Here is an 11867-nt window from a genome sequence, read left to right as displayed (position 1 = left end):
TATCAGCTTGTTGCTACGGCCAGCATATTTGTAAGAATATGAACTCACAGTTAGTTTTTTCACTAATATCATCAACCCAAAAAAGATGAGTGCTTAGGAAGCTGTGGCAGGACTTAGATTTGAAACATTCTTGCTGAAATGTTTCCTGAGAAGAGCATAAACCCAATGAAAAATATATGGAAAATGCACAATGCATTTTAATCTATTCTAGTATTCTGTAACAGAGTTGTAAGAGGATGAACCACAGGCCTAAGAGGGACTTTTTTTATTGTCATGTTCTTGTAGCTAAGACATATGAGTGCCAAGTTGCCTGGGCAAAACAGTGTGAATGAAAGGTCTGGGTATGGGAGCTGCACCATCAAAGTGCAGAGAAAATCTTCGAGTCAAAAATGAGAAAGGAGTGCATGTGTACTAGTTAATGCTTTGTGCAGTCTCTGGTTGTTTAATGTTTAGTAACAGGTTTCACAGAGGAAATCTTTTGTTGATCTCAGTTGACTTTCACCAGATCAAATACAAGAGGATTAGACTTTCTGCTTCTCACTTCCCATTTGAAGGGGGTTGAGGGAGAGGTTCTATGAAGCACCTGGAATGCCAGTTCAAGTGGCCCTACTAAGCCACTCATTTCTTCTTATTACAGATAAATCTGTAGTAGTTAATTAGGTCTGTAAAGAAAAACATGTTATGAATCATGCTGTCTGGCTGATGATTTCATAATTTTATTTGGTATCAAACTGGCTTGTCAATATTATGACATTAGTTTGGTGTCTAAAAGTATACCAATTTTCTTGGTACTTTACTTAATAAGGAAGTTTCAGCAATAAAATATATGTAGGTTGTTGTTGCCTTTTAACTCTCTTTACCAGAGTTTATAACACTATTTTTACTTTTTCTCCGACTGTAGTAAAACTTGCACTATATTACAAAGACACTTTGCAGTTGTCATCTTTTTTCCAAAAGAAGACCTGTGAACTACCATGCACAATTTTGCCATATCTTTGTATGGGAAATGCATAGTGCTTCTATAGCTTCAGGAAGTTTTTGTATTTTATTACCAAATAATTTTATAATGCCAACTACTTCTGAAAAATAACCATTTCAGCTCTCCATCTCTTCCTCTAATACAATTGTATTGCCATCAGCAACATTATAATAAAGTGCAGTCAGGCTAAACTAGCTGCAGCTGGATTGCTGTCCTGTGTGTACTGCAAATTCACTGTCTCAGTCAGTCATGCTTCAATCTGATTAGCCAACAAGTATATTGGATAGTTTTGAAACAAAACCATTAAGTGAAAAGGAAAAAGGAAGGCCATTAAAAAAGAAATTGCAGAGAATGGAGAAAAAATGCATTGTAATACTGAAGTTATATTTGACTTCTTAGCTCCAAACTTACAAATACATCTCTAGTTTTGTCTTAATTTCTGCGATACCTGGTGTGCTTCAACCATGCCTGATCCTAAAGGCGAGGAATAAACTGAATTTTTTGCAATAACCCTGCTGAAAAAGATACAGGAAGGGCAAAACTCTCCTGAAAATAAGATGGCTGTTTAGCTATAAGCAATGTTAACGTGCTTGTCATGTGCATAGCAGTGGAGCTGTGGAGTCATTCTTGTTGCTAGGTCATCCACATACCTAGCTCTGTGAAGAAGCATGCCACAGAAAGATGCCGCCTCTGTGGTCTGAAAACTCAGCTGCTCATGGTAGAGTCTAGCTGCTCTTGGTACTTTTGCTTTTTTGTAAGACTGCTGGGAGTATGTGCTTGGAAACTGCTTTTGTAGACTCTTTTCCTGGGAGTGTCTGATGAGTATGTGGTATATGGCACAGCAGCTGTAAGAATGTTTCTGTGTGTGGCTCGCATACTCATAGATTTAGCCTCTTCTAAGAGGTGGTAGCTGCACAGTTCCAGTGTTGTTCAAGTTAACAGACAAAGACTAACAAACTGTATGGCAAATACTCTAGTACTAATGATATCTTCTTTCACTTTTTGTTATTTTGAGGCAAACAAGACAAAAATCAGTCTGTAAATGTTTTTGCATAAACACAGTCATTGTATTGTTCTTAAACCAGATTTCAGAGGAAACAATTAATATAATCATAGCATCCAGAACAGCTTACATTGGAAAAGATGTTTGAGATTGAGTCCAGCTGTTAATGTAACACTAAGTCCATCATTAAACCATGTCCCTAATCACTCTGTTTCCATGTCTTTTGAGTATCTCCTGGATTGGCAACTCAATCAACTTCCCAAAAAAGACTGTTCCAATCCTTAGCCTGAAATCCATACTAAGGTGTCTAGAATCACCTTAGTATGGATTCAGTTCAGTGAAGAAATTTTTCCTAGCATCCATTCAGAACCTCCCCATGCACAACTCAAGAGAGTTTATTCTTGCTGTGTTGAGAAGAGTCTGATTCCCCACCTGGCTGCACCCTCCTGTTAGGCAATTTTAGAGACAATAAGGTCTGCCCTGAGCTTCCCTTTTTCCAGGCTAAACACCCCCAGCTCCCTCAGCTGATTGACAGTCACACCCAACTTGGTGTTGTCTGTGAATTTATGAAGGATGTGTTCGACTCCTTAATCCAAGTAATCAGTGAAGATATACAATAGGACTTGTCCAAGATTGATCCCTCGAGGACACCATTAGTGAGTGACCTGGTGATTCTAGACACCTTAATATGGATTTCACCTTGTTTCTCTTCTGTGGTTTTTCCTATTTCTGTCTCTCTGTCTATCTTTCTTCTTGGGTGTTTGTTTTGTTGGGTTTTTTGTTTTGTTTGTTAGGTTTTTTTTATTTTTTTTTTATTTCTTTCTTCCTTTTTTTTTTTGTCTGCTTGGTTGGGATTTTTGTTTTGGGTTTGTTTTTTTTTTTGTTTATGCTTTGTTTGGGGTTTTTTTGTAGGTCTGTTGATTCTTATTTTAGCAAGTTACAGAATAGAGTTAGCTTTCTTTAATTGCTCGTATGGGCAAAGTCAGAGCTGGAATATTTCAGGGTTAATGTATACAAGCAATTTACAGGAGTCAAGACTAGGATATTGTCAGAGTTTGTGTTTATTCAGGCAAGAAGTCAGTCTTAGTGGAAGATATTTAATTTGTCTGCTTAATATCTGTGGCTTTGTAACATGATTTAAATTATTTCCATAGATTCTCAACAATGCATAGCTTTAATATCGATAGATAACATGGTATGCATTTCTCATCTAGCAAAACCATTTCCAGCCCAGCACTTCAGCCATTGCCATCACAAAGTCGTTTTTGTTTTTTTTTTTGAGCCATTATTTGGAGGCACAAAGTTAAGAAGTTAGGCAATGTTCTAATGATTTGTTTCTGCATCATGTTCTGCATAAGAAAAGTTCTTATGATCTCCAGAAGTGACTAAGATGGCAGAAATTGGTAAGCATTGAGACACCCATCAGCTTACAATTGGTATTTTAATCCATGATTTAGAATGTAACTGAAGCTTTATAAACATCAGGCTAGGCAAGGTTTTCTCTGTATGGTTTAAGATTCCATATAAGTCTTTTTGTAAGCAAAAAACCAGAAACATTTAACAACTTTCTGTATGAGAAAAAACGTCACGTGATGTGATTTCAAGGTATCTTGCTGTCATTGAGTTGATATACTCACTAAACAATTTAATCTATTTCTTCAGTTACCAAAAAATCAACTCTGTTTTTTATGGTAACAGAGGAATTTTTGTTAAGTTGAAAATAGAATTACAATGTAGAATCACACTGATATATTGTTTCATATAGGCAAAATGACGCCTAGCACTGCAACTCATTTGTACTTTTATAGTGATGTAGTTCAAATGCTTGAAATGACAATGCTTGAAATTTCAAATGCTTGAAATGTTCAATGACATCAGAAACCTACTGTTTTAGGATGGGTGCTCACTCATCTTGGAATAACTGTAACAGAGAAATTCAGCAATGATAGACAAGCATTGGGGTGAATTGTTATCCAGAGACTGAATCCATAAGGCTAAACTTTTGAATACTCACCACAGCTGTCTTTCAAATTTCCTTAATCGTGTGTTTGTATTTTGGATTTTTTTAAGAATAAAAGCATAATGAAACATGGAACCTTTCCAGCAGGTCGACTATGAAAACATTCATCATGTTCAATCAATAAAAGAGCAAGCAAAATGTGGAACTTCTGCTTCTGCCAGTTGCCCTTATTGCTTTGGAAAATAAATTTCATTCTCTTCAAAAGGCATTGTTTTACCCAGAGGTGTTTCTGAATTGATTCTGATTAAAGAGCTTATGAGAATTAATTGTATGCATTATTTTCTGTTCTTTCTAGTAATGATTCAGCTGTCAGTTAGGCATTTGCAACCAAGATTTTTCTGTGATTTTTTGAATTTTCTTTTTAAGGAGGGGTCATGATTGATATGCAAATACAGGAAGTATTAGCACCCTTTCCATCACTAGTTCTAGGAATATTTTAAATTAATTTTTTGTATTTTTTGTCTTCCATTTCCATGGTATTAGAAATCTGTGTCTTGGAAATGGATGTAATTCAGGATTGTGGATGTGATGAATGAAGTGTAGAAACAGAATTTCAGCACAGTCTTCTGTTTTAATCTTTGCTTCCCTGTTTTCTCAGAGAAACACCATTTTTGGTGTTTTTTTTGGTTTTTTGGGGTTTTTTTTTTTTTTTTTTTTTTTTTTTTTTTTTTTTAATATATATATAAGGTGTATCCATTTACTTTCCTATGGGGAAATATAGGGGGTTTCTTTGGGAAGTCCTTGGGACAAACCAGCGATGACCATGAACTAAAACCATATCTCTAAACAATTTAACACTTTGAAAGAGTTGAACCAGAAATCCTGTTTGTAGCAGAAATGAGCTCTCATACCTTCATAATCCTTTTCTTCCAAAATTTTATAAGTTACTGTTTGCTTTGCTGTTTTTGTCAGTGTGGCTTCCTACATGTGTTATGAGTTCTTTATTGTCCATGTTCAAGGCTTTCCGGACAACTCTTCCCTGCTGAACTGAATTTCTGTTAACAAGCATTTAAATGCACATTGAGGCATGGAAAAACAAGCTAAAACAAAACAAGATAACTCAAAACAAAACAAAACAAAACATCCCCAGTGGTTTTTTTTTTTTTCCTTTTTTTTTTTTTTTTGGTTGTTTGCCCCCATGTGTGCATTTCCTATAACTCCTATAACTGTCTTGGAGCAGGAGCCATCTTGTGAATATCATGATAATGCCTAAAGGATTATTTTTGCTACTAAAGTAAACAGGCTGCAGGGAAGCATTTCAGTGTTCAGGTGTTTCATTCACCCAGCTGATCCTTTTGAGGGTAATTGGTGCACGTGCCCATGCTCTGGTACTATCAGCTGCAGTGCTCCTGCTGAGGAGAACTCTTTTTTGTCTCTGCATTGAACACTCTGGAGAGCTGCACATCTGCATTTCTACTGATCCTATTAATAGATACCACTAATCAGGGAAAATCTATCCTCTTACTTACTTGTGTTTTATTGTTAGATGTATTACCCAGTTTCATAGGTAGCTCTTTTAGAGATATTGGAAGAGTAATTTCCAGTAGAGATATTGGAAGAGTCATTTTTGATTATTTAATACAACAGTTATACAGCACTTAACCTGAATAATTACAGTTTCTATTAAAGCTTTATAAAGAGAATTTTTTTTCAAAAGAACTGTTGACATCTCTGTAGTTATTGTGATCATCTGCCAAGGAGAAAACCCATCTTTCTGCCCTGGTGCGGTGTGACGTTGTAATAGGGGCTTCTAAGTCAGTACCTCACCCAGGATTAATTCTGCAAGGCAAGTATTGGTCCTGTGATGACAAGGCTAGTGTAACTTGGTGCTGCAAATGCTGTTTGTGTTTCACTGTCTTTGATACCACACTCAGGATGTAACGAACCATTATCAGGAAGAAATAGAAAAGGAAAGAATCTAATTTAATTTTAAGAATTAATAATGCTTTAGATTAGTCTTTCACTTTGGAGCTACTAACACGGCTTGATGTGGAAGCTGATAGTTGTCTTGGTAATTTCATTTAGTCCTTTTAAGGAATTGCATCTTCATGTTAGTTTTTACAAATAAGCCTACATACCACATGATATGATATCATTTTTGGTACAGTTGTCAGTAATAGGGTCTGAAGATTGTTTTCCTTGTGGATAAAGCAAGGGCAAACTTTTGTGGAGAACCTTGATACTATCTGAGTGTCTCTTGGCTTGCTTCTCTCTGTGTTACCAGCCCATCGCCTGCCTGCCTCCATTAACAGTATATCTTCAACTTGAAAGAAAAACAACTCAACCACCATCTTAAGTCTAGTGCTTATGTTTGCCTGAGCTAGAATACTGGAAGTTTGCTTGAAGGCCTAAATAGGTAAAAAGGGAGAACAAACAACAAGCAAAGAGTGTCTTGGAAACCTTGGTGTGTTCATCAGATTAGCTGAAGCCATGACTCTTGGAAACATGAATAAAGGGAATACTGAGGGCTTTCATTTTATGACCTGAGTGATAATGAATATTACCTTCAAAGCAGACCCAGATGCAGTATTCGCAAGTGGTTGTATGTGCATTTAGAATGAGAGAATAGAATGAGGTTTCACTAAAACAAAAGAAAAAGCAAAAAATACCCCGCTCTATTTTCTTATCAACTTTTTCTTTGCCAGGTTTTGTGATACATCCCTTCATTTGCAGACAGCTTGTAGAGGATGAGTGCATATTCACATATCAGGACAATAAAGTTTTTAAAATTCCTCTTTTCCCCAGGCAGACGGTAATATTTTTTTCTGTTAGCCATCACATTTAATATTTTGATGTGAGTGCTTGTAATGTATGAAAATAATGTGCCCCAGTGCCCCGATTAAAAACTTATTGTGTAAAACAAGTACCTTTGTGGTCACCATTTTCTCCCCTTCTCCCTGTATTAATTATCAGTATTGTTTCCTCTCTGCTTCTGCCCCTGAAAGGAGTAAGGGTGTACTTAGTACCCACCACATTTCTCTGTTCACTTTCACACATTAGTTAGTATGGCTGTGTACTAATGAAAAGATAGTTTTCTTCTTAAGTGCGCTGCCTGTAGAGATAGTTCAGGGCTCCCCTGTAACTTCTGCGTTCCAGAAGAAGCAAAATAAAAAACACCTCTTCCTTGAAAGTACTCTTCATGCATCTCCATCTTTGTGATAGTATTGGAATCATTACACAGCAGTTGGCTCTGATACGCTTGCACAGACACAAATTGAGTCCGACAGGACTGGTGTCTCATGGACTTTGCTGTCATTTGAAATGCTGGCATGAAGATGGTAGCGATGAAAGGGGAGAGCTGGTGCCTTTAGCATTTTGCCTATGAAGATTTCTTAGGCTTGTATTTTTTGATAGCAGCAGCTGATTCAAAAGATAGTTTTACAAAAGAGATTTGTAACATACTGTAGATTTCTACAGCTGCTCATGTCTTTTCTTCCTTGAGTAAATTCTTTTGAGCATTTCTCTGTACTGAAAATGGGCTCTTTATGCCACCCACAAAACTGTAAGATCTATTTAGTGGAATAATAATTAGTATACTTTTTTCTCTGCCCTCTTGGTTTTTATCTTTACTGCATGGAAGCCAATTGTGTGGCAGTGAAGAAGGTAGGATCAAACTTAACAAAGCCTATATGTTACAGACCCTTCAGAAAGTATAATTCCATGTCATGTTATTTTAGTGCCAATGTCATGCTGCTTTGAGGTATCTCTAGTATTTCCTGACGGAGGAGGAAAAATATTTTTATGTTCCTTAATTTCTGTTAGTGTGGTGTATTTGGACAAGGACAAAACACTGTTTTTTCAAGTCAGGTACTTGAGCTGTAGTTCTGCCAGTGTATTATATTCAATTACACATTGTAATAAATTAGATGGATTGAATTGAGATCTCAGCCCTTTATTCAATGCCAGATTTCTGTTTTTCTACTAGGCATAATTCGGATATGTGCAGGAAATCACAACAGGAATTTTAACCTTTGAAAGTTGCTGAACAATGCAATATGTTAATAATACATTCTGAAGTAGATTTTGTGGTGTTATTCTTCCACATGCCAGGGCATCAACTCCCTGTTGGCATGTGGATTTGCTATGGATATCTAAGCTGCTTTGATTACCTTCTTGCAACATGAGTTCCAGTGATGTCTTAAACCTCGTCATACTAGTTTCTTTGGTTTAGGACATGCTATATTTCTAACTAAAGATTCAGGATGTGACAGTTGCTTGCTTATGTGATAAAGGTACACTAAGAAATGTGTTGTAACAGTGCTAACATATACTGTGTCTTGGATCTTCTTGTATATACCAGTAGCTTGAAATTAATTATGTTTCCCTTTCTGCATTACCCTTTTGTCTTTTATAATTTTTTTGCCTCAAATTGTGAATGCGTAAAAAAACGAAAAGAAAAACTCTAGTCTATTTTTGCTGATTGTATTTTTATCTTTTCACAGGCTCTGAAAATACTTCATCTGAAATTTCAGACTGGACAGACTCGCAGTGGCTTCTAAGCCAGTGAGAACAAGGCTGCCAAAGCATGCTGGTGCCAAGCTGTCGGATGATGCATGTAGTCAGGCCAGTGGTGGTGCTCCTGTGCTTGCTGCTCTATGCTGATGCTGAAAGTAAGCTTATTATTAATTTATGCTTAAGTCTTGGCCATTATGAATAGTTTTGTTTTCAGCTGGTGGTTACTAAAAGTCTCAGAATGAGTTTCCTTTTGAGTGATTCTTCAAAAACTTTGAGGTCCTCTCTAGATCACAACCAGAATTTGAAAAAGATTTTTTATGCAACTTCTTTACTGTTTCTTCTTCTTAATGCCCCTTTTCTTAAGCATGGAGTGGTTCTTGTAAGACGGTGAAGACCACTGTCACAGTGTTACACAGTCAAAACAAAGACCAACCTTGCTCTCCAGACATTGGTCAAATACCTTAAAGACCTCTGTCATTCTTTGAATATTTGTGTCTTAACTTTGATTAAAAAAAAAAAAATACATCCCCCTCCCAATTAATATCCAGTCCAATTAAAATTCCTGTTCCTTTGTAAGTGCTACAACAGCTGTTCTAATGTATTATTTCCGACAGCTGTCACAGAGTACAGTATCCAAACAAATCAAGCAGAACTGACAGCTTAGTGGCTGTCCTAAACATGTGACAGTTCAGTGAGGAAAGGCACCTATGTTTACTTGTACTGAGGGGAAACTGCTTGAGTTTGGTCAATCAGGTTATCTATTAATGGGAAGATAATATCTTCTTTTTAATTAGGAAATCATTAGGTCTGCCTTGTTTACATGTGTTCCTTCTCCCAGCTGTCCTTTGGCTTCTTCCAGAAGTAATGTGCAAATGAGAAAAGCCATTTGCTTTCCACCTGTTGATCTGCAGGTTTACTGCAAGCTGACTGTTAACACTGGCTACAAGCTGACTGCTAACATTCACTTCATTGACAGATATTTTCCTACTCTTCTACCAGTTCCTATGCAGACTCTGTGCAGACACATGACCAATCAATAACGTTGTTTCAGCTCTGTCTTTAGAAGACTTCCGTGTTTTTTCACACAAGTGGTAAATTAAGTAGAAACACAGAGTAATAGAATCACCTTTAGTAAGGCTGGATGTATCAGTTTTCAATAAACGCATACAGAAGAGTTCTTTGTCACCCCACATATCACCTGCACTCCAGGTATATGGAGTCACAACAGTAAAAGAGATACCAAAAATTTTCAGTTTCATGCATAATAAGCTTTCCTTCTTTTAAGTGCAGATATGTGAAAGTGAAGTAAATGGAGGAAAAAAGGACAAAACATACATGTTTGTTGTGTACTGACAGCTGAGATTCTTTGGCCCCTTTCCAGTTAGATAATGACCAGCTGGGATGATTGTGTCTAAGGTGAAGCCAAGGACATTTTAACACTTTAGCCAGCAAATAATTAATTGGGAAGTGGGCCCATATGTTGGACAGTTTTGCAGTTGTAGCAATTCACCTATTTTAAAAGTTGTAAGAAGCACAAAGATTAGATTTTTGTGACAGTTTCTTTCAGAATAAGATTGTGATTTTCAAGTATTTAATATGCACCAGCTTTTAAGTTGCTTAAATAACTATATACGTATATGCAAATGGTCTATATTATATGGTATTAATTAAAGTGTGCGTCATATATTTGTTTGTGTGACTCCGCTTAATATTGCATTTATACTGTAAGTGTTAATTTAATGTTCTTCTATTTTACTAATTTCTTTGAGGGTAACTATATAGTCACATTTTCATCTTACACACAGTACTTTATTTGGGATACACACTGAATCTCCACAGACATAGTTATTTTATGGCCTGAGTGAGACAGCACAGCATCTGTGAGCCTTATGTATGCAGACACACAAAAAGATGTGTCTTTGTCCAGGATTAGCCCTCCTTACCTGAAGAAAAGCTCCTGCTGTGCAGAGTTGCTCTGCCCTCTGCTCTTGCACGTACTCTTGCTCCTGTTTTGTCTTGCGCTTTCTAGAAGGGCCCCAGACCCTACTTTGCCCTAGTGCTTTTCTTGAAATTCTTCACAAAGAGTGGCAGGACCATGTTACTTCATCTTAATGGGAAGAGGACGCAGAAGGTGAGACAAAGGGAGCAAAAAAATTTGTCGTTTTTTTCTCTGTCACCCTGTAAGGGCTGTGCCTTCCTTTTTTTTTTTCCTTTATTCTCCTGTTGCTAACATCAAGGCACTGCAGAAGAGAAGGTATATCTAAACATTGACACTATGTTGTATGCTTTCTAGAGTAGTTGTAAATGGGTAAGGAGCTCATACTCTTCCAGTCTCAAGTCACTGTCAAGGCTGTCAAGTCGCTGTGTGTGGGATTAGTAGCACCAAGTAGGAAGCCAGCTTAATGCTACTGAACTGGTTTCCAGTGGTAGTCCTTAGTACTTTTTTGTTTACATACAACCTTCACAGTTGAGAGAGGAAGGGAATGAGATATCTTTGTTTCTTGTCATTGTTGTGAAAGACTCCACACTCTGAAATGTGTTGGCATGGGCTGATAAACGTACTGTGTCAATAAGTATATGTGCAAACTATATTTGATTCTTACTCTTAATCCAGAAACCAAATTTACATTGACTGAGAAAAGTAAGCAAAATTGAAAGGTGGAAAAACTACCTTTGCTGTTTTTACCTTTTGGTGTTGGTAAATATGACATGATACTTGTAAATACAAGAAGTGAAAAATCTCAAGTATTACGAGCATTTTTTAGATGTCTTCTTTTATGTTTGGTATTTGTAGGTGCAGTGCACACTAAGAAGGAGTAAAGCACATTTTCACTGAGGAAAGAAAGTACTTGTTCGTTAGTCTTTGTTGGGGAACAGCAATCTGCTAGTCTACAGTGTTTTTCATTGGGTGGGCTGTTCAGAGTGGTATAGATGGCAATGCTTCACCACATCTACTGAGATATTAGTAATATAGCTTTGTTTGTCATAAGATAAGTACAGGGTTTTTCATGTTGATTTAAATGTACTGACAGAACAGTAACTATCCAGAAGATTTATGCTGGTTCATCTGTTTAATAACAAGATGCATATATGTTTCAGAGATTGCTACATAACATATTTCTTTAAAAACTATCAAACATGGTACATTATTATGTCTTTCTGACCTTGCTAAGGGTCACCTAGCTCACTTAACCACTGAGCTCAAAGCAAGATAGGGAATATAAATTCTTTCTAAAGAGTTATTCCTACTATTCTTTCCTACTATTAGTTCTTTCCTACTATTCCAGTTTTTGAAAAATAGGAGTTTAATTTGTATTAATAGAATCAAATATTTTTCTGCAGATAGGCTGCATCCTGCTTTTTAGTAATTGAGTTGATTCTTGTGCTTCCTGTTCCTTTTCCACATTGGG

At 36.6% G+C, this 11867-nt stretch overlaps 1 protein-coding gene across 1 annotated transcript in view; it reads left to right on the top strand.

The window, feature by feature from the left end:
• The first annotated feature begins 8542 nt into the window (after positions 1 to 8542).
• Positions 8543 to 11867, top strand: part of PTPRD (protein tyrosine phosphatase receptor type D) — a 281972-nt gene continuing 278647 nt past the window's right edge. Inside the window, exon 1 of the mRNA XM_041486099.1 lies at positions 8543 to 8612. Coding sequence (XP_041342033.1) covers positions 8549 to 8612 — 64 coding nt within the window. The 5' untranslated portion in view covers positions 8543 to 8548. The remainder of the gene's footprint in view (positions 8613 to 11867) is intronic.

The sequence above is a fragment of the Pyrgilauda ruficollis genome, unplaced genomic scaffold (assembly GCF_017590135.1).
Source record: "Pyrgilauda ruficollis isolate IOZ18807 unplaced genomic scaffold, ASM1759013v1 scaffold74, whole genome shotgun sequence".
NCBI classification, from domain to species: Eukaryota; Metazoa; Chordata; class Aves; order Passeriformes; family Passeridae; genus Pyrgilauda; species Pyrgilauda ruficollis.
The sequence above is the reverse complement of the archived record's forward strand: the minus strand, read 5'-3'. Positions and strand labels throughout refer to the sequence as shown.